The sequence below is a fragment of the Ranitomeya variabilis genome, chromosome 3 (genome assembly GCF_051348905.1).
Source record: "Ranitomeya variabilis isolate aRanVar5 chromosome 3, aRanVar5.hap1, whole genome shotgun sequence".
Classification (NCBI taxonomy): Eukaryota; Metazoa; Chordata; class Amphibia; order Anura; family Dendrobatidae; genus Ranitomeya; species Ranitomeya variabilis.
In genome coordinates, this window is record NC_135234.1 from 33,997,204 (window position 1) to 34,024,532 (window position 27,329).

The following is a 27,329-nucleotide window of genomic DNA, read 5'->3' on the forward strand; positions in this document are numbered from 1 at the left end:
TGCAGCATCCCCATAGGGATATAATGCAGCATCCCCATAGGGATATAATGCAGCATCCCCATAGGCATATAATGCTGCATCCCCATAGGCATATAATGCACCCCATAGTATAATGCAGCATCCCGATAGGGATATAATGCACCCCATAGTATAATGCAGCATCCCCATAGGGATATAATGCACCCCACAGTATAATGCAGCATCCCCATAGGCATATAATGCACCCCATAGTATAATGCAGCATCCCCATAGGGATATAATGCACCCCATAGTATAATGCAGCATCCCTATAGGGATATAATGCACCCCACAGTATAATGCAGCATCCCCATAGGCATATAATGCACCCCATAGTATAATGCAGCATCCCCATAGGGATATAATGCACCCCATAGTATAATGCAGCATCCCCGTTGTTAGGGCTAGCGGAACGCACCGAGTAAATAGAGATGTTTTTAATGATATTGGTGCGTTCGCAGCCTGGGGTCCACCGTGCAGGAGTACCGGCTGCTAGCAAACGGCGGCACTATATGGCGGTATGGACTAACTCAGTTAATTCACCGAGTAGCCGTGAAAGCAAAGCACTGTGCCCTGTTAGACTTCACAGAGGCACAGGCTAACTGCCCAAACAGAGAGCAGTCACTGGTCACGCATGCACACAAAACTCCTCGCCGGAGGTGCCAGCATTCTAGGGGCTTATTTCAACCAGGTCCCTGAATACATACAAACACAAACTCCTCGCCGGAGGTGCCAGCATTCTAGGGGCTTATTTCAGCCGGGTCCCTGAACACATACTCTCGTGACCACACTGGCGCAAAGCACATAACAAAGAACAATACTAGCGCATGGCTGTGCGGTCTTGCGAGCATTAAATAGTTGCAGCACGTACAGGACCTTCCTAGAAGGACCAATGAGAGGCTGCCACAGAGCGTGAGCACCTACAGGACCTTCCTGAAGGACCAATGACCTTAGCTGCAGTATCAGATCATGTGACCCTCGATCTCCACTGAGAGATCTTACTCTGGGCATGCTCAGAACGAGAAAAGCAGGACTTAGTCCCAGAAGCGTCTGCTCACCGCTGCCCAGCACTGACTTCAGTGGCAGAAGCAGGAAAGGCAGCAGTAACTCTTTGTACAGAGTCAGACTGAGTGAGATGCTGGGACCGACGTCTCCGCTGAGCAGGCTCCACTGCGGTAGGAGAAGTATGGGAGATCGCAGCGGAGATGGCCTGAGTTTCCCCCTGTGCAGAGGTGGGAACTCGACCCCTAACACCTGTAGGGATATAATGCCCTCCACAGTATAATGCACCCCATAGTATAATGCAGCATCCCTATAGGGATATAATGCACCCCACAGTATAATGCAGCATCCCTGTAGGGATATAATGCACCCCATAGTATAATGCAGCATCCCCATAGGGATATAGTGCACCCCACAGTATAATGCAGCATCCTCATAGGGATATAATGCAGCATCCCCATAGGCATATAATGCACCCCATAGTATAATACAGCATCCCTATAGGGATATAATGCACCCCACAGTATAATGCGGCATCCCCATAGGGATATAATGCATCCCCTTTTCCTTCCCCCCATTATAGTATAGTATGCTCCATACCGCGGCTTTACCAAAAAAAAAAAAAAAAAAAAGGATTTTGCCGAGCTCCTGCGGTGTGTCCTCGGACCTCCTCTCCGATTCGGCTGAAGCGCACAACAGATTTTAACTGATCATGAGTTGGAGGATGCACGGTCAGATACTGAAGAAGCAGGATCCTTTCACTTGGGTCTGGTGAGCAGAACAGAGGGGGCCCGCCCTGGGCCCCCTCTCCTCACCGGGCCCCATATACCAGTAAGGGCATGGCGGCCCTGATGCCGATGTAAAAAAAACGCTGCAAAGCACAAAATCCTGATGACAAACCAATGTGTGCATGAGATTTCTGAAACCTCATAGGTTTTGCTGGCACTGTAAAAAGCAGCTGAAATTTTGCATAAAACGTAGCAAGAAACGCAGCAATAACGCCCTGTGTGAACTTACCCTTTACTATGACTGCGGCCTAAACTGACCACTGATTCTAGTTTCAAAAACTTTAGAAAGGTTCAGTAAAGTCATCCGACCAGCAGGTGGCGCTGGAAACGCAGATTCGCTCTGCTTGCTGTAGCGTCCTTCTCCCAGTGCGTCCTGTACAGAACACGTGGGTCCGCTCCGCTGTGATACTTCCCGGTAAGTGCCACTAATAACGGGACATAGGTCGCCACATTAACACTGGTAGGAGCCCGGTGAGGAGAAGCGGCAGCGGGCGGCTCTGCTGTAAATCCCGGTGAGAGTGTAGCTGCATAGACTGTGATATACATGCGGCCGGCAGGGGGCAGTGTGGGAGTGGTAATACAGTGTGACCGGTGTATGAGCTGCTGTGCGGTCAGTTGGGGGCTCACATACACGTGGGGGCTGCTGTGTCCGGTCAGACTGCTGCCTGCTGAGCTGGGGGTGAGCATGCATATATATATATTTTTGTATTAATCACATTTATCCACAGTTCTACAAGCTGTATACGCAATACATGAATACATGCTGGGAAAATAGATATTTTTCTCTGCATATATATCTACAGCTCAGTGCATGCATGTGGTATATAATACATAAGGCAAGCATAATTATTTATGCTTGATTATTTATATATATAATTTTTTATTTTTTTTTCCTATCCCTGACCAGCACCTCCCAGGTGTGAACAGTTGCCACAGCACTCTATAGGGGCCAAGATATATGCAAACCCTGAAGACAATGAATCTAAACTGTGTTGTTCAGTAAGATGAACTTACAAGAATGAAGCTTCTTAGCACATAAATTGGCCAATTCATGAGTGCCCATCAACCACGGCAAGGTGACCTCCCTCTGATGGGTCCCTGTTCTGCTGGACATGCCACTCTTGCGTTATCAGTCTACAATTAAATGGACAAAAGGTGTCTCTCCCGGGCCATAGCCTGCAATTCAATATATATAATTTTTGTTTCCTTTTAACTTTTTTCTGTAAATGCTTTTTATAAAAGTACTTACATTGATTTTTCTTGCTAACACTGTACCACTTTTTTTTTTTTGTTTAGATGACTTAGGCTACGTTCACATTAGCGTTGCGTCTGGCGCAGCCGCGGCGACGCATGCGTCATGCGCCCCTATATTTAACATGGGGGCGCATGGACATGCATTGCTCTTGCGTTTTGTGACGCATGCGACACTGTGGTGCATGCGTCAGGGCGCAGAGGACGCTGCATGATGCAGTTTTTTCTGCGCCAAAAACCGTGCAAAAGTGGACGCATGCGTCACAAAACACTGCTTTGTGCATGCGTTTACATTTGCGTTGTGCGTTGCGTCGTCGACGCTGCACCGCACAACGCAAATGTGAACATAGCCATAGCTGTGCAGTGGCCAGTCTGTGCACTTCTACCTCTTCCGCCATCTCCCTGTTTAGATTTTGTGCTTTGCACCATTTCTTTGACATAGAGCATGTCACTTCTTTCAGCGTTTTTGCAGCGATTTTCACCCATTGACTTGAATTGATGGTGAAATAATGCTGCAAATATGCAGGTTCACTCTTTTTTGCAGTGTATTTGCTGCAGAAAAGTCAAGGACAGCTGGATGTGACCTCACTCTCGGCTCTACCCCTGCAGGCTGCACGGTGCGCCCATACTGCCTGTCATCCAGCAGAACGGACCCGAACGCCATTCACTTGAATGGGTGTCAAGGAAATATGAATCATTTTCCGTTGTTCGGCTTACACAACCAAAGCTGACTTACTGCCCTTCCCCCCCCTTGTTGTTTCTGTAAGGACTCAAACTCCTGCCTGCAGCCACAAGCCCCCTCTGTCTTCCTCTGTACGGCTACACATGGCGGCGTTACGTGGCCATTAGGGCCATCAGAAACCTGGGAAACAAATTTCTGTCCCCCAGTAACATGCATACATGCCATGTTTGGTCTCAAAAGAATGGTAAATTCGCAGGGGAAAATATAATGCCCCTATTGTCGCCCTGTGAGCTTTCCAGCCAAAGATATGGAAAATAGGATTTTTGATAACTTCCAAAGAGAGGTGTACCTTCCTTGTACACAGCCAACCAGTGAGGTCAGCAAAAGCAGGAGTCTCTAGGTTTGTGGGCAAAGCATGAAACAAACGTACCTTTTGGGAGGTGTCAGACGCTGGACAGACAGCTAAGAACATTGTCCTGTGCTGCTGAACCATTTCTTTGGGATCTTTTCCTCCCCTTTATCAACACGTCATACCTGTGACTGAGATATAAGTTCATACGTTCATCCCTTTTATTTTCTAATTGTTGTGCATATTGTGTTTTGTCTCTTTTTGTAATATCTTTTGTATTTTTGTGAACACTGCCGTTTTTGCCGCAGCTTCTTTCCTGCCAAGAAATCGGGTTTTGCTGCAGAAAAAAAGCCCAGTGTGAACTTACCCTAAGGCTGTGTTCACACTTCCTTTTTTTTGCCGCTTTTTAAGTGCAAATTTTCAGCCATGTTTCACAGTATCAGCGAAGTATGAGATTTCAGAAGTCTCATGCACACAGCATGCTTTTTATTTTATGACTGTTTTGTCAAAGAGCTGGGTTTTTGCAGCATTTTTCATCCATTGAAAGCAATGGGTAGTGCAAAAACTCTGCAAAAAAACGCAGGTATCAGTTTTTTGCTGTTTGTTCTTTTTCGTGCCAACACCTGATAAAATTGAATCAAACTTTTGCAGTAAAAGTGCAGCAAAAACTAAGAAAAACCTGCTTTTTGTAAGCAGCTGAAACTTGTCTAAAATAATAAAAAAAAAAAAAAAATTAAAAAAACCCACAAAAATGCATCATGTGAACATAGCCCAAAACAGCAAAGCAGGTTTCTATAAGAATGGTAAGGGTTTGGGGGTGTAAAACCCTGATGACTGGTTCTCTTAAGTTTAAAAAAAAAAAAAAATCATCTTTGCAGTTGAGTGTCATGAAAAAAATGTTTGCACTAGAATTGAACAAGACTATTTGCAGGGCCCTGGTCCAGCGAGAACATCAGTATTCCGTGGCCACCAGACGAGCAATGCAAACTTCCTATTACATGTTGGCACCCTTCTGATTTAGCCCCACAATATCATGTTGTACGTGGTGGGGGGTCTACTAATCAGTGGAGGAGGAGGCTTGGGATGTTCGAATTCATCTCCAACTGGTGGAGGGGTAAATGGGATCGGGCTGTTGGATATTGACATGCCCAATCCTATGTTTGAGGAGAGATTAAGGGGGGGGGGTGACAGTCACATTGCATTGAACCAATCTCCTTTGACTCAAGTTCTTTCTTGACTTTTTTTTTTCTTTTTTTTTTTTCTATGTAGAGATGGCGGAAACGGTTCTTGTGATCGGTAGTGGAGCCAGAGAACATGCGTTAGCCTGGAAACTGGCACAATCTTCTCATGTCAAGCAAGTTCTGGTTGCCCCGGGAAATGCCGGCACGGCCAACAAGGGAAAGATCTCAAATTCTGGTAAGTTTGATATTGGATGAGTCCATGTTACTCCACTGCTAAAGTGTTTGCCTCTGCCCTGGGCTGAGCGGTCATGGGTGATAAAAGGCCCAGGACCCTTATGGCCATTTAACCCTTAAGACTGCTTTCACTTTTCTGTGGTTTCCAGACTTTCGGCAGAACTGACCCAAATTCGGCATCTTCATATTGTGTAACAAAAGTCTGATTTCGACAATATCATTGACACATTCCCTATGAGGGGATCTTCAAGAGAACAAGTATCTCCGGAGACAGGGGGCTGGGATAGCATTAGCAATGCCAGCACTTACTATTTTTGGGAAACTTCTAAAGTTTAAGGTCCTGACCAAGTGCATAACTTGGCCCATCCTCAAAAATATATTTCTGGCTTTAATCTGCAAACCTGTTCAGCTTTTTATTTGCTTCCGTAAATTTTAATTTTTCGTGTTTGATGTTGAATCTGTCGTTCCTTGTATACATCGCGACGCAGAAGAGAGTAAAAAGTATAAATGTTAGATTATGGCAAATACAATCTATAAAATCCATTTTTGTGTTACCCTGTATAAGTGCCAGCGGAGACGGTGAGAATTTTAGAATATCATGGCGACTAGTTGTGCACCATCTGCAGTAAAATCAGAAAAATCCAGCTGTCACCTGAATATCGGCACTCATGTACATGGACTCCTCGAAGGCTCCTGTGAGGCACAATTAACTTCTCTACATCCTCCCTTCATCATGTGTGGATCACATGGAGAATCATCTGATGATTACGGCTTCCTGGAATCCGTCATGCCGAGAGTGTAAATCTGCCAAAAACCCTAATCTTCCAACGGTCGTTGTCGATTAGGCCTATAGTTATGGCATAATTGATTTGTGACTCTGACTTTGTCCTTTAAACACCCACCCCCTACCTCCACCCAAAAAAAGGTTTTGCTGTTTTTTTTTCTTTTATTCTTTTCTATTTTTGCACTTGGAAACCATCAGCAAGATCCTGCTGATGGATTTGTTTACTTTTTCCTCTGATTGTTCCTCTCCTCGTTTTGTCTAACAAATACTGATCTAAAATACTGACCGTGTGAACGTGCCTTAATCACCGATCTGCTTCTTGACTGGTCCCAGTGAGCAACAGACTTTATTTTTTCTCACTTTGTTTTTGTCTTTTTGATATTTGATCATATTAAGCTCCAGATCATTCGAAATGACGCATATGATTCATGAGTTTTGCTCAAAATCCTAAAAATTCTTTTTTTTTTTTTTTTTTGCATTGTCACCTGTTCCTCTACAACATTGCAAAATTTGCATAAGAAGTTTAAGCATGCATTTAGATTTTATAGATGCGCAAATTAAAATGACAATGTGCAAGAGTGAAACCGGCAAAAAAAAAAACTAGAAAGGTGCAAATGCAATAATGAATCGGGCTCCTAGTGTTTGTGCTTTATTTTCTAGAATAGAGTTGGTGTAGGAACCAGCTCTTTGAATGAAGGGTAAACCGGGATTCCCCTTTCTTTTATTTTTTTCTTTTAAATCTGTGCCAGTGACCTGATCTCACCGCCCCTCCTTTTCTAATCATGTGTTTTTGCCGTGCCCCCTCCATAAAGGGCTGCGCAGCTAAATGAATTGTTATAAAATAAGAAAGCAAATCATTACTTAATTAAATCCCTCTCCTCTCCGGGGCCCTTACTCTTTTCTTCCATGGTTCAGTAATGATGAGTAGGGTTGAGCGAAACGGATCGGGCATTTTCAAAAGTTGCCGACTTTCAGCAAAGTCGGGTTTCATGAAACCCGACCCCACTGTGGGATCGGCCATGCGGTCGGCGATCTTCGCGCCAAAGTCGCGCTTCATATGACGCTTTCGCCGCCATTTTTTCAGCCAATGAAGGAGTGTGGGCAGCGTGATGACATAGGTTCCGGCTTGCTTTGTGCGGCGTCACAGGGGGTAAAACCGCCATCTTAACGTTTGGGATATAGCGATTTGCACGGTGAAACACAAACTTTGCAGGGACGGGGGGAGAGGGGGACAGAGACCCAAAAAAAGCAAAAGCAAAAGTCGCTCAACCCTAACTTGTTGATGGCAGGGGGTCCGACTGCTGGGACCCCCAGTGATCACGAGAACAGAGTTCTGTAGAATGAATGGAGCAGGGGTGCGCATGTTTGGTCTACGCTCCATTTAATGTCTATGGGACTGCCAAGTACAATGGATAGGGGATAACTTTTTTTTTTTGTTTTTTCTTCATTTTCTACTGTTGCTATTTCTTTTCTTGTTTTACAGACGTCCCTACCAACGATCACAACCAACTTATCGAATTTTGCAAAAGTGGCAACGTAGCCCTTGTTGTGGTCGGGCCGGAAGCTCCTCTTGCCGCAGGTAATGGTGCCATATAGATTTCTTACACCTGTTGAGCTGTAAAAACCCGCAGGCTGCTGGTCTAGTGGCCACGTTGGCTTTTTTTTTTTATTAACTTTAATTAACTCTATTAAAGAAATTGTCCACTACTTTTAGATTGATGGCCTACTCCAAGGATGGTGTGGGACGCCTGGCCGATCAGACATTGGTGACCTATCCTAAGAATAGGCCATCAATATAGAAATGGTGATCTGTTAGTGGACCAAAAAAAGGGGTGTCTTGCATTGTTGCATCCATACTAGGCCTCACTCATAAAAATAGTAATAAAGGCTTTGTTGCCCATAGCAACCAATCAGCGCTCCACTTTCAATTTGAAAACCGCACTGGTGGAATGAAAGCTGCACTGTGATTGGTTGCTGTGGACATCAGACCCAGTCATTTCCTCTTTTATTCCAGGTCTTGTTGATGATCTGACCGCGGCCGGAGTGAGATGTTTTGGGCCCACAGCGAAGGCCGCACAGCTGGAATCCAGTAAAAGCTTTTCTAAGGATTTTATGGTCCGCCATGGTATCCCGACAGCCAAGTACAAATCCTTCACTAATCCAGAGGAGGCCTGTGACTTTATAACTAGGTAGCCCACGCCAGAAACTCTGCTTACCCCCTAAGATGACCTGTCGGCTCTCCTGACATGTCTGTAAATACTTGTATTCCCTCTTACACAATTCCATATTGCTGCTCCTCTGTTACTCCTCTTGGAAATTTGAGTAAAATTGCAACTGGGCAGTGAATAGGGTGAGTCTAGACAGTCTGACACCGACAAAGGGTAACAGTTACAAGTTCATTATATTTACTGGAGGGACATTTCCCGAAGTTATTTCTTAAAAATTTCAGAATTATAATTTTTTTTTTTTTTTAATGCAGGCTATCGTTTGCACTTATCAAAGATGTTCTCTAAAAACATGTTTGGTATCGCCATATGTAAAATTGCCTGAACTAATAAAATCTAAAATTGCATTTGCTGACTGCTAAAATTAAAAAAATTGAAATGCCAGAAATCTGTTTTTTAGTCACCACACTCCATTTCCCATCCTTTCTTCCACCTGCATCTCCACCTTTTTAACTTTATATTAGGGTCATTCCACATCAAGTGGACCAGTTTTAAAAATCGTCCCCACTCGACCTTCTCCGATTTTGCTGAAAATTTCTAAGGATGTACATGTATGTTTGAAAAGAGGTTCTGTAAATTTTTAGGGCCAGATCTCAAATACATTGGGCACTGTTGACCTTTCACTGGAGGTTCCACCAAGCCTGCGGCTTCAGCTAAGAGGATTTTGCAAACTTTGGCACATAGCCATTAGAGTTCTATACTGGCTATGATGCTGAAATTTGGCATACTAGCTCAACTTTTGCTGCTAAACACGATAAAATTATTACCGGCTATGACAAAACAATATTTTGGCCGCAATTTTGTGTCATAGTAGCTTGAAAAACGCATCGCATAAAATTTATGCCAAACTTTGCCCATATATAACTCAAGACCAAAAACCAATAGTAACTGGTGCTTTGCCCTGTACACCAAACATCTACATGACTTTGCATTGCTGCAATATCACAGTCAAAGCATATGTATTTGTGGAAATCTTCACACCCACATATGATGAAAAACTTAAAAACCGAATTTTACCTATTTTTAGGTCAAATTTCTCAAAAAGGGTACCCCTAAAATATATTAATTCTGATATCATTAGAAAGAGCACATTTTTCTCTACAAGGATCATTGGGGGTTTTTTTTGGAGTCTCTCAGTTTAAGAAATGAAAAATGCCACTGAACATGGTGTTATTTATTAATACGCAATGAATGGTAACTGCACTATTCAAACCCTTGCGTTGGTCCATGGTGGTTATACCACAACCAATTCCCTAAGAATTGGTATGATAATCCTATTAAGAATTGTAATAATGCTGTCTTTCGAGAATTGGCAGCCCCATCGCCTAGGAGCCATGGCCGATAGCCGTGCAAGGCGAGCCTCGGGCGGTCTCTTTATCGCAGGTTCTGAAGCCTGAGGGTGGGTGTCTTTGCCTAGGATCCCAAGCCTAATATTGGGTATCTTTTGTTGGTTCCCAAGCCATAATGTTCAGTCTAAGTGGTCTGGAATTGTTGCTGAATTTGCAACATAATCGGTTCAGAGAAGCTGTATTGTCGGCCCATTGCTGTCCAAAAAGGTCCAAATCTTGACATTGGCACCTAAAAGTTGGTCCATTAAGGCTATATCAGACGAATTCGGTGTCTCTGAACGAATGGTCAAACAAGCTCGAAAGCTTAAATGTGAACATGGGATCTTAGCCTTAGGCTAGGGTCACATTGCGTTAGGGCAATCCGTTAAGCGCATAGCGTTAGAGGATTGCGCTAACGCAATGCTTATCTAGGGTCGGCGTCCACGCTAGCGCAGATCCCCGATCTGCACTAGCGAGGAACGGACCTCGGGCGCGCCGCAGACGCTGCAAGCAGCGTCCGAGGTCCGTCACTCAAATGACGGCACATCGCTAGCGCACGCCCAATGTGGGCGGGCGCTAGCGACGCGTTCACCATTACAGGCTATGGCAGCGTTAACTGACTACGTTAACACCGCGTTATGCCGCGGTGTAACGTAGTCCGTTAAACGCGGTCACATAACGCAATGTGACCCTAGCCTTACCTAGAATCAAGTGTGGCAAGAAAGTTTCCGAGGAAGTGAAGAAAAAGGTGCAGGCATTTTTTGAGGATGATGAATTCAGTCGAATGTGCCCTGGTAAAAAAGACTATGTATCAGTGCGAATAGCAGGAGAAAAAAAGCAGATGCAAAAGCGACTATTACTGAGCAATATGAGGGAAATGTTTGTTGCCTATCGGGATCGGAATGGCCCTGAAATTGGATTTTCTAAGTTTTGTGAGCTTTGGCCAAAGTGGTGCGTAACCGTTGGATCTGCTGGAACACATTCCGTTTGTGTGTACCATTCACCAAAATGTCAAACTAATGCTTGCAGCATGCCGAATCAATGATGACTACAAAGAGCTCATATGCAAAATGGTCTGTGGAATTGAATCCAAGGACTGTATGCTTGGCCGTTGTGATAAATGCCCGGGTCCTGAAGTTTTAAAAGAATTTCTAGTCAATGTGTTTGTCAACAGTGATCCTGAAGATATTATTGAGTTCAAACAATGGATTCACACTGATCGAGACACGCTTGATACCAAACAACTGACTATAGAAGATTTCATTGAAGAATTGGTTTTGAAAATTTCTAAACTTTGTAGCCATCACTACATCGCCAAACATCAAAGTTTATATCTGAAATCGTTGAAGGAAAATCTGAGACCTGGAGAGCTTGTGATCCTTATGGACTTTGCTGAAAATTACTCATTTATTGTTCAAGATGCCATTCAAGGTTTCCACTGGGAAAATAGTCAAGCTACAGTACACCCATTTGTAATTTACTTCAAGGAGTTCAATGGTGAAGCTGCGCAGAACATCAGCTTGTGCATAATCAGTGATTGCTCAGGACATGACACAGTTGCAGTCCACACTTTCTTAACAGTAATTGTGGAGTATCTCAAGACTCATCTATGGGATTCGTCATATCCACTACTTCAGCGATGGATCTGCAGCCCAGTACAAAAATTTCAAAAATTTTCTCTACTTGTGCCACCACAATGCTGATTTCAATATCAGCGCTGAATGGAATTTTTTTGGTACCATTCATGGAAAGTCGCCCTGTGATGGGATTGGAGGGACAGTAAAGAGGTTGGCAGCTCGTGTCAGTCTTCAACGCCCAACTGAAAACCAAGTACTGACCCTGGTGGATTTATTCAACTTTTGCAACGAGCAACTGCATGGAATCAAGTTTTTTTGTTCCAAAAGAAAAAATTGACAAAATACGGGTAGTTCAATGGGAAAGGTTCAAAGATGGACATACGATTGCTGGAACAAGAGAAAATCACCAGTTTGTGCCAATTGATGACAAAAAGATTTGCATTTCAAGGGTGTCAAATGACCCATCATCTTTCATTGCCCATGTAGATAGATCTGTCAGATCAGAAATGCCTTTTGTGCCAATTGCAAACCCCCAGCCAGGGCAATACATTGCCTGCATTTACGATAGGAACTGGTGGATTGGAAATATTTCTGAAATTTCAGTCGACGAGCATGATGCATTAATAAATTTTATGCATCCTCATGGACCAGCTAACTTCTTTCACTGGCCTGTGAGAAATGATACATGCTGGATTCCCGAGCAGTCAATCATTGCAATAATTCCAGCACCAGCTGCAACAGCAATGGGCCGACAATACAGCTTCTCTGAACCGATTATGTTGCAAATGCAGCAACAATTCCAGACGACTTAGACTGAACCTTATGGCTTGGGAACCAACAAAAGATACCCAGTATTAGGCTTGGGATCCTAGGCAAAGACACCCACCCTCAGGCTTCGGAACCTGCGATAGAGACCGCCCGAGGCTCGCCTTGCACGGCTATCGGCCATGGCTCATAGTCGATGGGGCTGCCAATTCTCGAAAGACAGCATTATTACAATTCTTAGTAGGATTATCATACCAATTCTTAGGGAATTGGTTGTGGTATAACCACCATGGACCAACGCAAGGGTTTGAATAGTGCAGTTACCATTCATTGCGTATTAATAAATAACACCATGTTCAGTGGCATTTTTCATTTCTTAAACTGAGACTCCAAAAAAACCCCCAATGATCCTTGTAGAGAAAAATGTGCTCTTTCTAATGATATCAGAATTAATATATTTTAGGGGTACCCTTTTTGAGAAATTTGACCTAAAAATAGGTAAAATTCGTTTAAGTTTTTCATCATATGTGGGTGTGAATATTTCCACAAATACATATGCTTTGACCGTGATATTGCAGCAATGCAAAGTCATGTAGATGTTTGGTGTACAGGGCAAAGCACCAGTTACTATTGGTTTTTGGTCTTGAGTTATATATGGGCAGTTTGGCATAAATTTTATGCGACGCGTTTTTCAAGCTACTTTGACACAAAATTGCGGCCGAAATATTGTTTTGTCATAGCCGGTAATAATTTTATCGTGTTTAGCAGCAAAAGTTGAGCTAGTATGCCAAATTTCAGCGTCATAGCCAGTATAGAACTCTAATGGCTATGTGCCAAAGTTTGCAAAATCCTCTTAGCTGAAGCCGCAGGCTTGGTGGAACCTCCAGTGAAAGGTCAACAGTGCCCAATGTATTTGAGATCTGGCCCTAAAAATTTACAGAACCTCTTTTCAAACATACATGTACATCCTTAGAAATTTTCAGCAAAATCGGAGAAGGTCGAGTGGGGACCACTGGTCCACTTGACATGGAATGACCCATTTTTTTTAACTTTTTAAATCTCAATCTTCTTAAAATCAGCAAAGTGTAGTTTGGTATTGCTATATTTGTGACATTCCCTCCTCCCCCCCCCCCCACCCCGTCTTGACCAGGCATAATTTCACATCTTATCATTCAATCCTTTTTAATGTAGATTTTTCTTGTTCAGACTTTTTTTTTTTTTTTTATTAATTTCACCCACTGTGCGCTCCCACCTTTTTTTAGGGGCATTTTAACATATTAATACATCCTTTTTGTTAATTTCCCTGGTATATTGCTCCCAGTTACATGTGAATTTCAGCTGACTGGGTCTCCTAGGACTCAACAGCTCCTGCTCCCTACAACCGGCAATCGCATCCTCGCTTGGTTCGGTGGACAAGATGCTGTCAGTGAGTCCTGCTCTATATACATATGTGCTGATTCAGCGCTGTGTGTACAGAGACTGAGAAGGCATAATATAAACCATCTTTCTTGTGTGTGGAGTCTGGCTGTGTCTGACACTCGGCTCTTCGCCACCACAATCTTGTGCGAGCAGCTTACACTGCATTGATGTGTTAGAACAGTGCAGAATAGTGTGGACTGCATGGACACTTCTAGTCCTGGACAAGCCATAGACTATTTAAGGGATTAAATGGGACCTGTCATTCTACCTTCCACCCTTTTTAGAAAATGCTTTCTTTTTCCATGGCTGTGCATGGTATTGCAGGTCAGTCCCACTATGGCTGAGGATTTTCTGCTAGATCCCTTATACCATGCTGCTTTTTTACGTTTTTATATATACGGTAATTTTTGCTTTTTGTACCCCTTTTCTTAATATTTTAGTGCGGATTTCCGTGCCCTGGTGGTAAAAGCGAGCGGCCTAGCTGCCGGGAAGGGAGTGATTGTAGCCAGCAGTAAAGAGGAGGCCTGCAAAGCGGTGAAGGAAATCATGCAGGTTTGTTCTGGCTGCAGTTTTAGTCCCTTATTTTTAGCCTACATTGTAATATTTACCGTATATACTCGAGTATAAGCCGACCCAAGTATAAGCCGACGCCCCCCCTAATTTTCCCACAAAAAATGGGAAAACTTAATGACTCGAGTATAAACCTAGGGTGGGAAATGGAGCAGCTACCGGTAAATGTCAAAAATAAAAATAGATACCAATAAAAGTAAAATTAATTGAGACGTCAGTAGGTTAAGTGTTTTTGAATATCCATATTGAATCAGGAGCCCCATATAATGCTCCATACAGTTCATGATGGGCCCCATAAGATGCTCCATGCAAAATAGGCCCCATATAATGCTCCATATTAAAATATACCCCATATAATGCTGCACAAATGTTAATAATGGCCCCATAAGATGCTCCACACATTAGGGGCCCCATGAGATGCTCCACACATTAGGGGCCCCATGAGATGCTCCACACATTAGGGGCCCCATGAGATGCTCCACACATTTGCCCCATTTGCTGTTGCTGCGATTAAAATAAAAAAAAATCACATACTCACCTCTCTTCGCTCAGGCCCCCGGCACTTGCGATAGTCACCTTCCACGTTCCATCGCTGCGCGCTGCTCTGTCTTCCATCCTCCGCACTGACTGTTCAGGCAGAGGGCGGCGCGCACACTAATCGCGTCATCGCGCCCTCTGACCTGGACAGTCATAGCCAGAGGATGGAAGACAGAGCAGCGCGCAGCGATGGAACGAGGAAGGTGACTATCGCGCAATGCTCACCTCCCCTGATATACTCACCTGCTCCCGACGCGGTCCCAGGCAGCGTCTCACTGTCAGATGGTCTCCGGGAGCCGGCGGCATCTTCCTGTGTTCAGCGGTCACGTACCGCGTGCATATTCATTACTGTAATGAGCGGTACCACATGACCGCTGAACACAAGAAGAGCTGCCCGGAGACCATGGGACATGCAGGGACCGCGCCGGGAGCAGGTGAGTATGTGACAGCCGCCGCTCCCCCTCACCCGCCGACACTGACTCAAGTATAAGCCGAGAGGGTCACTTTCAGCCCAAAAAAATGGGCTGAAAATCTCAGCTTATACTCGAGTATATACGGTATATCAAATCATCATGTGTCCAATAATACCTAGGGCACTTCATCAAAATGTATCAACATGTCCCACATCAATAAATGTAAGAGACAAAGAAGAGATCCCAACCATATAAAAATAATTCTTCAATTTTTATTAATCCAATCCAAAAAAGACAATAGACAACCATAAAAGATGATGGTGGTGATAATAATAATAATAATAATAAAAAAAGCAAAATGCCGTCTAGGGGACGCCAGAAAAATCCCCCCCACACAATAGGATCAATAAACTAGTTTAAACGCTTCTTATATACACAAATTGGTGGTAAATAAATTCAAATTTGACATAAATATTAAATATGAAGACGTTTTTAAGAAAGTTATATTTTCTCAAACCATTATGCCTATTCATAACAGATAATCAATGGTCAGATATCAGAAAAGAAAATTCTATCACCAGTCATATATTTCAGCGTCACATAGAGACGTGGGAGATCTATCCTTCTAAACAGTCATGCAGTCTCCACTAAGTATACGCCTATTGTTTATGCCTAGTGAATGTTGCTGGGATACAAAGATATGGCATAATATAGAGTTAAGTATATACCTAGAAATTTAATATTTACCTGCGGTGTGGATGCTCCTCACGTTCCCTCACCCCGACGCGCGTTTTGCCGCCTGCTTCTTCCGGGGCGTGGAAGAAGCAGGCGGCGAAACGCGCGTCTGGGTGAGGGGACGTGAGGAGCATCCACACCACAGGTAAATATTAATTTCTACACCAATTTCTCCTACGCCTCATTGGGGGACACAGGACCATGGGTGTATGCTTGCTGCCACTAGGAGGACACTAAGTAGACAGAAAGATTAACTCCTCCTCTGCAGTATACACCCCTTCACTGGATACAATTTCAACCAGTTCTTGCTTAGTGTCTTAGGAGGCACTTGGGTCTTTTTTCCCAGACCCCAACTTTATTTTAATTTTTGATTTTTTAATTTTATGTAAATTTTTAATTTTTTATTTAACGGAGTGAAGGGGGCGACGGGTCCTTTTTTTCATAGGGTCCGCTCTCCCCCGAACCAACAACAGGCGAGCACGGCGAGTATACCTCCCCGTCCCTCTCCTGCGACGTATGGCGCACGAAAAGTTTGCGCCAGGGCAACGGTTCCTCTTGGTCCCGATTTCCCCCAACCCCCTCCAGGACCCTGCATTACAGCAATGTAATCTGGAGAAGAATGCAGTCCGGAGGGGATGTTGTGCCGCAGCCCCCTCTGCTACAGCAGCGTGATGCATCAGGGGCCTCTCCATCCCCATCCAGGGTGCATGGATTGAGTTCACATCCTCACAGAAGCGCCCGCAGACCTGTGTGAACCGGGACAATGGCGGCTGTAAGTACCTTCAGGGGACTCCCCCCTGCTCCCCCTTAGCGGTAGCGATGCGGTCCGGGTCCCCAGGGAGAGGCACCGCCGACCGCCGGTCGGTGGTGCTCGGCGGCGCTCCGTCGCGGCCGCCGCCGCACATCGTCGGCAGGCCCCAAAAATTTAGTCCCCGGCTTCTTCAGCCGGAGTAGGCTGCAGTGGGGAAAATCTCCTCCCACGGCCGTAGCTCCGCCCCCTACATCGGCGCTTCTCGCCTGGGACGAGAGGCGCCCTCCAAATCTCGGGGGCCATATTTCCTCTTTCCCTGCACGGAGCCCTCGCTTCCACTGCGCTCCAAGGAGAGCTTGTGGACAAAGAACCGCCATATCTCTCTCTGGGGACGCACAGGACCGTGGGTAAGCTGTTTCAAGAAAGCTTAACCCCTTCTCTGCGTATACTGCCCGCTCTGTCCCCAAGGCACTATGTCTCAATCCAAGGAGACAAAAAAGGGTAACAAGAAGCACACAGTGTTTTTCACTGTATGTGCCACTTGCAATGCGGCCCTGCCCCGAGCCCACACTAGCCCTTTGTGTGCAGATTGCGTTTCGCCCTCTGTGCAGCCGCCCCTTACCGACGCCGGTACCGTCGCCGATGCCTAGTCCCCCTGAGTGGGCAACCTCTCTGTCACGATCTGCGGCTTCCCTAGCCAGGGCAATTGACTCCCTCCGGGGCCCCCCTCCAGGTCGGTCCGTGGAGGATTCAGACGACGGTATGGATTCGTCTACCAGCAGGGGGCGTACCCGGTCACTTTCTACCCGGGGCTCGAGAAAACGTGTTCACGTTTCATCCCCTGACCATGAGCTAGCAGGCCCTTCAGTACCTGCAAGCTCCGCTTCCAGGTCCCCTTCCCCAAACTCGGATGACTCTGAATATGAGTCCGACATTTCCTACGTTCAGGACCCCCCCTCCTTCCAAGAGTCTCTCGACTCTCTCATTGAGGCGGTAAAGCAGACCCTGAAGGTGACTGAGGACTCCGCTTCGGAACCCGAACATGTGGTGTCTTTCAAAAAAACTAAACGTGTCAAAAAGGTTTTTGTCACTCACCCTCACTTTAAAGAGATTGTACAAAAACATAGGGATCGCCCAGATAAACGCTTCATAGGACAAAAGTCCATCGAGGCCAAATACCCTTTTTCTCGGGAATTAGTCAAAGACTGGCTGCAGTCTCCCTCGGTGGACCCTGCTGTGTCACACCTCGCGTCCAAGACCATCCTGTCTCTTTCGGACGGTTCCTCCGTTAAGAATCCCTCCGATCGCCAGATTGATTACCTGGCTCGTTCCGTCTTTGAGGCCACAGAAGACTTCATAGTCAACGCCTCTATGGATGCAGCCAATTGCGCTGCACAGGCAGCCGCCAATGCAATCTCCATCAGGAGAGCCCTGTGGCTCAGGGATTGGCGAGCAGATTCGGCTTCTAAACGTTCTCTAACAGCCCTGCCTTACCAGGCTGGTCGGTTATTTGGAGAAAAATTGGACCAAATGATCTCGGATGCTACCGGAGGGAAAAGTAAATTTCTCCCCCAGCAAAAGCCTACCCGGCCCTTTCGGTACCAACAGCAACCTCCATTTCGGCCTTTTCGGCCCAATACCAGCTGGTCTTCCACATCCCCTACCCCCGCATCAGGACGAGGTTCGCGCGGTGGCCGAGGCACCCAGGTCTCTTACAGACCTAATCGTAACTGGAGACCCAGGCCTAAACCTCCCGGATCTAAGGGATCCGCATCCCATGGATCCTCCGCCCAATGACTTCTTGCATCATCCGGTGGACTCCAAAAAAGTAGGCGGACGTCTACTCTTGTTCCGTCAAGCCTGGCTCTCAGTTGTTTCCGACAAGTGGGTCAGAGAACTGGTGTCCACCGGATACAAAATAGAATTTTCCTCCCTCCCCCCCCCCCCCTACACGCTTCTTCCAGTCTTGCCCTCAAAGGTCAAAGGCCACCACAGCGTTTCTCCAGGCAATTCGGGCACTACAAAGGGACGGAGTCATTATTCCGGTCCCCCTAGAACAAAGATTCAAGGGTTTCTATTCAAATCTGTTCGTGGTCCCAAAGAAGGACGGATCACTACGGCCGATCCTAGACCTAAAGCTACTAAACAGATTCATAAAGATCTGACACTTCAGGATGGAATCCCTCCGTTCTGTGGTCGCGTCTATGGAAAAGGGAGAATTCCTGGCATCCATAGACATCAAGGATGCCTACCTGCACATACCGATCTTCCCTCCGCATCAGCAGTTCCTTCGCTTCGCCTTTTGCGGGGAACACTTCCAATTTGTGGCCTTGCCCTTCGGTCTCGCCACCGCTCCCAGAGTTTTCACGAAGGTCATGGCGGCTGCCATGGCCATTCTTCATTCCAGGGGAGTGGTGGTAATTCCGTACTTGGACAACCTACTGATAAAGGGTCCTTCCTACCCAGCGTGCGAAGAGTCCGTCGCTCTCACGGTGGATACTCTTTCTCGCCTGGGATGGAAGATAAACTTCGAAAAATCTTTTCCAATTCCGGCTCAACAAATCTCCTTCCTGGGGATGATACTGGACACTTCCCGCGGTCTGGTCATACTCCCTCAAGACAAGGCTTTGGCTTTGCAGCAGGGAGCGCAGCGTCTTTCTCGTCCAGTATCCCACTCCATTCGCGCCAGCATGCGAGTTCTCGGGCAGATGGTAGTGACCATGGAAGCGGTCCCATTTGCGCAGTTTCACCTCCGTCCCTTGCAGCATGCGCTACTGTCGGCTTGGGACGGCAAACCTTCCTCCCTCGACCGCCGTTTCATCCTGTCCCCTCAGGTCAGGAAGACCCTCAGGTGGTGGACGCTGAAGTCCTCCCTATCCCAGGGAAGGTCCTTTCTCCCAGTACGGTGGCTGGTGGTGACCACCGATGCCAGTCTCATAGGCTGGGGAGCGGTCTTCAACCATCACACAGCCCAGGGGCGGTGGTCCATTCAAGAGTCTCGCCTTGCCATCAATATCCTCGAGATTCGAGCTATCAGGCTAGCTTTGTTCCAGTTTCACCGACTTCTGGCAGGTCATCCAGTCCGACAACGCCACGGCAGTGGCGTACATCAACCGTCAGGGCGGAACTCGCAGCAGGACGGCCATGCTCGAGGTGTCTCACATCCTCCATTGGGCGGAGTCGAACCATTCGCCCATCTCGGCGATCCACATTCCAGGTGTGGAAAATTGGGCGGCGGACTTCCTCAGCCGCCAGGGCATCGCCTCCGGAGAGTGGTCCCTACACCCGGAGGTCTTCCAGCAGATTTGCCATCGCTGGGGGACCCCGGATGTGGATCTCATGGCTTCCAGGATGAACAACAAGGTTCCTCAGTTCTTTGCTCGGTCCCTCGACCCACGGGCCCTCGGAGTAGACGCCCTGGTCCTGCCTTGGCACCAATTCCGCCTCCCGTACATTTTTCCTCCTCTTCCCCTACTACCGAGGGTCATCAAAAAGATCAGGGCAGAGGGGGTACCAGTGATTCTCGTCGCGCCAGACTGGCCGCGTCGGGCATGGTACGCCGAGCTGGTTCAGCTGGTAGCCGACGTCCCCTGGCGGCTTCCAGATCGCGCGGATCTTCTTTCACAGGGCCCGATTTACCACCAGAACTCAAGGGCCCTGTCTTTGACGGCCTGGCCGTTGAGTCCTGGATTCTAGGCCAAGCGGGTTTCTCTCCCAGAGTGTCCTCCACCATGATCAGAGCTAGGAAACCTGTTTCCATGCGTAGTTACCACCGTACCTGGCGAATTTTTTTTTTCTCATGGTGCGAGGCACAGGGACGATCTCCTCTAGTATTTTCTATTCCTTCCATACTGGAGTTTCTTCAGTCCGGATTAGAGTCGGGACTTGCCCTTAGCTCCCTAAAGGGTCAGGTTTCGGCATTGTCAGTCCTTTTCCAGTGGAAGATTGCCAATAGGTTGCCGGTGAAAACTTTCTTCCAGGGAGTTTCCCGTGTGGCGCCTCCCTACAAGTCACCCTTGGATCCGTGGGATCTCAACCTAGTTCTCGGAGCTCTTCAGGAGACTCCCTTCGAACCGTTACAGGACGTTTCCTTGACCTTCCTTTCTTGGAAGGTAGTCTTCCTAGTAGCCATCACGTCCATCAGAAGGGTCTCGGAGTTGGCTGCGCTCTCCTGCCGTCCTCCTTTTCTAATTTTTCATCCGGACAAGGCGGTATTGAGGACCTCTCCCACCTTTTTACCCAAGGTCGTCTCCTCTTTCCACCTCAATGAGGAGATTGTTCTGCCCGGCACCTGTCCATCGCATCGAAAAGGCTCTACACACTCTTGATGTGGTGAGAGCTCTTCCTCGGTACGTCTCAAGGACGGCTCCCTTCCGCACGTCAGACGTCCTGTTCGTACTTCCAGAGGGGCCCAGGAAGGGTTCTCCTGCTTCAAAAGCCACTCTGGCAAAATGGATTCGGTCAGCCATTCAAGAATCCTATCGTGTCAAAGGTGTTCGTATCCCAGCTGGGATCAAGGCTCATTCTACTCGGTCGGTGGGCGCCTCGTGGGCCATTCGACACCAGGCGTCAGCACAGCAGGTCTGCAAGGCTGCGACGTGGTCCAGCTTGCACACTTTTACCAAGCATTACCACATTCATTCTATCTCTTCTGCAGACGCCGCCCTTGGTAGGCGCATTCTGCAAGCGGCAGTTCCTTGAGCCGTAAGCCAGTGGTACATGGGGTATTAGCATATTGCTCCCCACCCAGGGACTGCTTTTGTACGTCCCATGGTCCTGTGTCCCCCAATGAGGCGTAGGAGAAAAGGAGATTTTTGTTTACTTACCGTAAAATCTTTTTCTCCGAGCCACTCATTGGGGGACACAGCACCCACCCTGTTAGCCTGTTTTGGCTTGTTGTTACTTCTTTGGTTTTGACATAGTTGTCTTTGTTCATGCTCCTACTGCTTTACTACCAAACTGGTTGAAATTGTATCCAGTGAAGGGGTGTATACTGCAGAGGAGGAGTTAATCTTTCTGTCTACTTAGTGTCCTCCTAGTGGCAGCAAGCATACACCCATGGTCCTGTGTCCCCCAATAAGTGGCTCGGAGAAAAAGATTTTACGGTAAGTAAACAAAAATCTCCTTTTTTAGGTACATACTTAACTCTATATTATGCCATATCTTTGTATCCCAGCAACATTCACTAGGCAAAAACAATAGGCGTATACTTAGTGGAGACTGCATGATTGTTAGGAGGATAGATCTCCCACGTCTCTATGTGATGCTGAAATATATGACTGGTGATAGAATTTTCTTTTCTGATATCTGACCATTGATTATTTGTTATGAATATGCATAATAGTTTGAGAAAATATAACTTTCTTAAAAAACGTCTTCATATTTAATATTTCTCCTTCACCACATTGGGGGACACAGAACCATGCTGCTGTCACCAGGAGGCTGACACTAAGTTGAGACAAAGTTCGCTCCTCCTGTGCAGTATACACCCTCGTGCTGGCTTCCAGAGACCCAGTTCAAGCTTAGTGTCCGTAGGAGACACACTGTGTCTGCTATTCAGACCAGAACTTTGGATTTTTTACTATTTAACCTTTCTACCCGGACGAAGGGGCGACGGAACCTTTCAAGGCTCCGATCTCCCCCCCGAACCAACAACAGGCGAGCATGGGAGTATTACTTCTCCGTATCCTCTCCTGCGACGTGGGATGCCACTGCCTGAGCTGATTCTTGGGGCGACAGGACGACTTGAAGGGGCCCATCTACCCCGGGCACAGCTCTGACCTGCAGCATCTGCCATCCCCTTCATTTTGGGGTAAGTGCCACCCAGGAGGGGTCGTTTTCCGGCGGTGTCAGGAGGGCTCCTTAGCGGCAGGGCTCCACGGCTTTTTCGGCGGTCTGCGGGTGCTCTCCGGACGCTGCCAGAAATATAGTCCCCGGCTTCGGCCTTGTGTAGGCCGCATCCTGATAGGCACCACTCGCATTATCGCAGCAGCTCCGCCAACAGTCCTGGCGCTTCTCGCTCTATGCGAGACTACCCCTCAAATCTCGGCAGCCATCTTCCCTGCACAGCACCGCTGCTCCGGCCTCCTTTTTTCCTGCACGTGCAGCAGCCCTGGATGACCGTCTTCTCCCCTACTCAGCGCCACCTCATCTGATTGCGGGACACAGGACCTGGGTAAGGAGTCTGCACTAGGTGCTTCCCTGCAGCTTTACCCCTCATAGCTTCCACTAGCAGCGTTTTTACATATATTGGGGTACATCATGTCGCAGTCAAGGGCTAAAAAGCTACAAAAGTTCATACCACCTTTTTCACTGCGTGTACCACCTGCCAGGGTCCTCTCCCCTGGCCTCAAAGCTCCCCGCTCTGCTCAGCCTGTGATGCCCAATGTGCCCAGGAGCCCTCCGCCGCCGGAGTTTGAATTGACTGTGGATTCCCTCATTGAAGCTGTCAATCATGCGCTAAAGGTTGATGATGACCATAATTCGGCTCCGGATCATGCGGTATCTTTTACAAGAACCAAGTGATCCCATAGGGTGTTCGCCTCTCATCCGGATTTCTTAGAGATAGTCTGGCGACTTAGGGAGCTTCCGGATAAGCGCTTTACGGGTAAAAAGGCCCTGGGATTGAAGTATCCCTTTTCCGCAGATCTTGTCAAAGATTGGACGGAACCTCCAACAGTAGATCCTCTGGTATCGCTTTTGGCTACCAAAACGCTCTTATCTGTACCCGATGGGGCTTCAATTAAAAATCCCACAGAACGCCAGTTAGATTCCCTGGCTCGCTCAGTATATGAAGCCTCGGGTTCCTCTCTATCCCCTTCCTTCGCTGCGGCATGGGTCGCAAAAGCAATGGTTTTCTGGGCAGATGCCCTTGCAAAATCTATTCAAGACCAGGCTCTTCCTTCTGAGGCGGCGGATCTCGCTAAACAGATCGCTATGGCTGGAGACTATGTGATGTACGTGTCCTTAGACGCAGCAGACTGTGCGACAGTTGCTACCTCAAACGCCGTCACCATTCGGAGAGCACTATGGCTTAGAGAGTGGTGTGCGGATTCCTCCTCTAAAAAGTCTGATTTCTCTGCCTTTTCAGAGTGGATGTCTATTTGGAGAAAAATTAGACCAGCTTATTTCCGATGCTACAGTGGGGAAAAGCAAATTCCTCTCGCAGCATAGGCCTAAAACTGCTTTTCAGCGTCAGCAACATTTTCGCTTTCGGCCTTTTCGCAATAGCCCATTCTGGTCCTCCTCGACGGCTTCGTCCAGATCAGAACGATCTCCACGTACAGAGAGAGACTCTCGGCCCTCATACAGGCCGAATCAGTCCTGGTGAGGTAAGCCTAGGCAACCCAGAACCATGGGATCCAGGCCCTCCAGATTTCCTTTATAATGACTCGGGGAGTTTTCCGGTCGACACCACCAGAGTAGGCGGACGCCTGCTTCTCTTTCAACACGTCCTGGCTTTCCGTCATCCACGAAGAATGGATCAGAGACCTGGTGTCTTCTGGTTACAAAATAGAATTCTCCGCCTCCCCTCCGGCACGGTTTTTCCCTCTCATCTCCCAAGTTCAGGAGCTGTCTCGCGCACTTCACCGCGCCATCGAAACTCTCCGCTGAAACAGTCATTGTTCCGGTTCCAGAACACGAGAGATTCGGAGGTTTTTACTCAAACCTCTGTCATTCCAAAAAAGGATGGGACGATGCGCCCTATTTTGGATTTAAAGCTCCTGAACAAGTACGTAAAAGTCCGACACTTCAGGATGGAATCTCTCCGGTCGGTCATCTCCTCCACTGGCGAGAGGAGAGTTTCTAGCATCAATAGACATCAAGGATGCTTATCTCCATATCCCAGTCTTCCCGCTTCATCAAAGGTTCCTGCGTTTTGCCATCCAGGAGGACCATTTTCAATTCACGGCCTTAAGGCTGAGTCACGCATAACGATATCGTTGCAACGTCACGCTTTTGGTGACGTAGCAACGATCCCGCTAACGATCTCGTTATGTGTGACATAGACCAACGATCAGGCCCCTGCTGGGAGATCGTTGGTCGTTGGGGAATGATCAGGACCATTTTTTGGTCGCTGACCACCCGCTGTCATCGCTGGATCGGCGTGTGTGACGCCGATCCAGCGATGTGTTCACTTGTAACCAGGGTAAATATCGGGTCCGCGCTTAGTAACCCGATATTTACCCTGGTTACCATTGTAAAAGTTTAAAAAAAAAAAAAAAAACCACTACATACTCACATTCTGATGTCTGTCACGTCCCCCGGCTTCCACAGGGTTAAAACTGCTTTCGGCAGGAGCGATGCTAATGCACGCGCTCCGGCCAAGAGCTTCCCTGCACTGACTGTCAGCGCCGGCCGTAAAGCAGAGCACAGCGGTGACGTCACCGCTGTTACTGCCGGCGCTGACACATTCAGTGCAGAGAAGCTCTCGGCAGCAGCGCGTGCATAAGCAGCGCTCTTGCCGAAAGCAGTTTTAACCCTGTGGACGCCGGCGTGGGATGTTACAGACATCAGAATGTGAGTATGTGGGTTTTTTTTTTTTTTTTTTTTTTTTTACTTTTACAATGGTAACCAGGGTAAATATCAAGTTACTAAGCGCGGCCCTGCACTTAGTAACCCGATGTTTACCCTGGTTACCCGGGTGCTACAGGGGGACTTCGGCATCGTTGAAGACCGTTTCAACGATGCCGAAGTCGTTCCCCTGATCGTTGGTCGCTGGAGAGAGCTGTCTGTGTGACAGCTCCCCAGCGACCACACAACGACTTACCAACGATCACGGCCAGGTCGTATCGCTGGTCGTGATCGTTGGTAAGTCGTTTAGTGTAACTCCAGCTTTACCCTTCGGCCTTGCCACCACACCCAGGGTATTCACAAAGGTCATGGCGGCGGTCATGGCCATTCTTCACTCCTGAGGAGTGGTTGTGTTGCCATACTTAGGACGGACCTTTGATCAGGAGGTCGTCTATCACGTCTGCGAATCAAGTGTCCGCATCACCTTGGATACCCTTTCACGCCTGGGTTGGCTGATCAACTTGGACAAGTCCTCTCCCATTCCAGCCCGACTAATCGCCTTTTTAGGCATTATTCTGGAGACGTCCCAGGGGCTGGTCCTGCTTCCTCGGTCCAAGGCCCAAGCGCTTCAGCAGGGAACCCGGACGCTTTGTCGTCCCTCTTCTCATTCCATTCGGTTTGCCATGAGGATCCTGAGAAAAATGGTGGCTGCAATGGAAGCGGTTCCCTTCGCTCAACTGCATCTCTGCCCCCTACAACAGGCTCTGCTGGACAACTGGGACAGGAGTCCCTTATCCCTCGATCGGCCATGTCCTCTGCCCCCGCGTATCAGGCAAGCGCTTAAATGGTGGACTTTGGAATCATCCCTCAGCCAGGGGAGGTCCTTTCTCCCAACCCACTGGCTGGTGGTGACTACCGACGCAAGCCTCCTTGGTTGGGGAGCGGTATTTCGCCACCACACTGCCCAGGGGCGTTGGGCCATTCGAGAGTCGAGACTTCCGATAAACATCTTGGAGATTCGAGCGATCAGATTTGCCCTGAGACGTTTCCACTTCCTCCTCACGGGCCACCCAATTCGAATTCAATCAGACAACGTCACGGCTGTGGCGTACATAAACCATCAGGGGGGGACCCGCAGCAGAGCGGCATTGCGAGAAGTCTCCCACATTCTCCGTTGGGCTGAGAACAACCGCTCCATCATTTCCACACTACACATTCCAGGCGTCCACAACTGGGCGTCGGACTTTCTCAGCCGTCAGGGTCTTGCCTCGGGAGAGTGGGAACTCCATCCGGAGGTCTTTCTGCAAATTTGCCTTCGCTGGGGGACTCCGGACGTGGATCTGATGGCGTCCAGACTGAATGCAAAAGTTCCCAACTTCATAGCACGTTTTCGGGATCCCCAGGCCATTGGAGTGGATGCGCTGATATCCCTGTGGCACCGGTTCCACTTCCCGTACGTGTTTCCTCCGCTTACTTTACTACCGAAGGTAATCCGAAAAATCAAGATGGAAGGGGTTCCTTTGATTCTATTCGCATCGGATTGGCCTCGTCGCGCGTGGTACGCGGAGCTCGTTCAACTCGTAGCCGACGTTCCCTGGGGGTTACCAGACCGCCCAGATCTGCTTTGCCAAGGGCCGATCTACCACCAGAGCTCAGGGGTCCTACATTAAATGTCTTGGCTGTTGAAACCTGGATCTTAACTCAAGCAGTTTTCCCCCAGCAAGTCATTGCCACCATAAGCGCTCGCAAGACGTCTTCCGCTCGCATCTATCATCGCACCTGGAAAGCCTTCTCATGGTGCAGGCTCCGTGGACGCCCTCCTCTCGTTTTTTTTTCCAATTCTCTCCATTCTGGAATTTCTCCAGTCCGGCTTGGATTCCGGTCTGGCGCTCAGTTCTCTCAAGGGTCAGATCTCGGCATTATCCGTGTTGTTCCAATTCAAGATTGCAACTGACTTGCAAGTAAGGACTTTTGTTCAGGGGGTCTCCCACGTAGTACCCCCCCCTATAGAATGCCGTTAGAGATTTGGGATCTCAATTTGGTCCTGAGTGTTCTTCAGGAGTCCCCTTTTGAACCTCTGCAGGATGTCTCGCTGGTTGTTCTCTACTGGAAGGTCGATTTCCTTGTGCTATTACTTCTTATCAGGCGAGTTTTATAGTTGGCCGCACTGTCTTGCAGGGCGCCCTTCCTTTCCTTCCACCAGGAC

The 27,329-nt window shown here is 47.7% G+C and overlaps 1 protein-coding gene across 3 annotated transcripts in view; it reads left to right on the forward strand.

Moving 5' to 3' along the window:
* Positions 1–2,124: 2,124 nt before the first annotated feature.
* GART (phosphoribosylglycinamide formyltransferase, phosphoribosylglycinamide synthetase, phosphoribosylaminoimidazole synthetase) overlaps positions 2,125–27,329 on the forward strand; it is a 45,528-nt gene continuing 20,323 nt past the window's right edge. The window contains exons 1-5 of one of the 3 annotated variants that reach the window (XM_077293928.1): positions 2,125–2,223; positions 5,360–5,506; positions 7,773–7,868; positions 8,304–8,478; positions 14,044–14,155. In XM_077293928.1, the coding sequence (XP_077150043.1) occupies positions 5,362–5,506; positions 7,773–7,868; positions 8,304–8,478; positions 14,044–14,155 (528 nt within the window). In that variant the 5' untranslated portion in view covers positions 2,125–2,223; positions 5,360–5,361. Of the gene's footprint in view, positions 2,321–2,375; positions 2,488–5,359; positions 5,507–7,772; positions 7,869–8,303; positions 8,479–14,043; positions 14,156–27,329 lie in introns of those variants that run through there. The other 2 variants (XM_077293930.1, XM_077293929.1) reach the window with 2 other exon arrangements.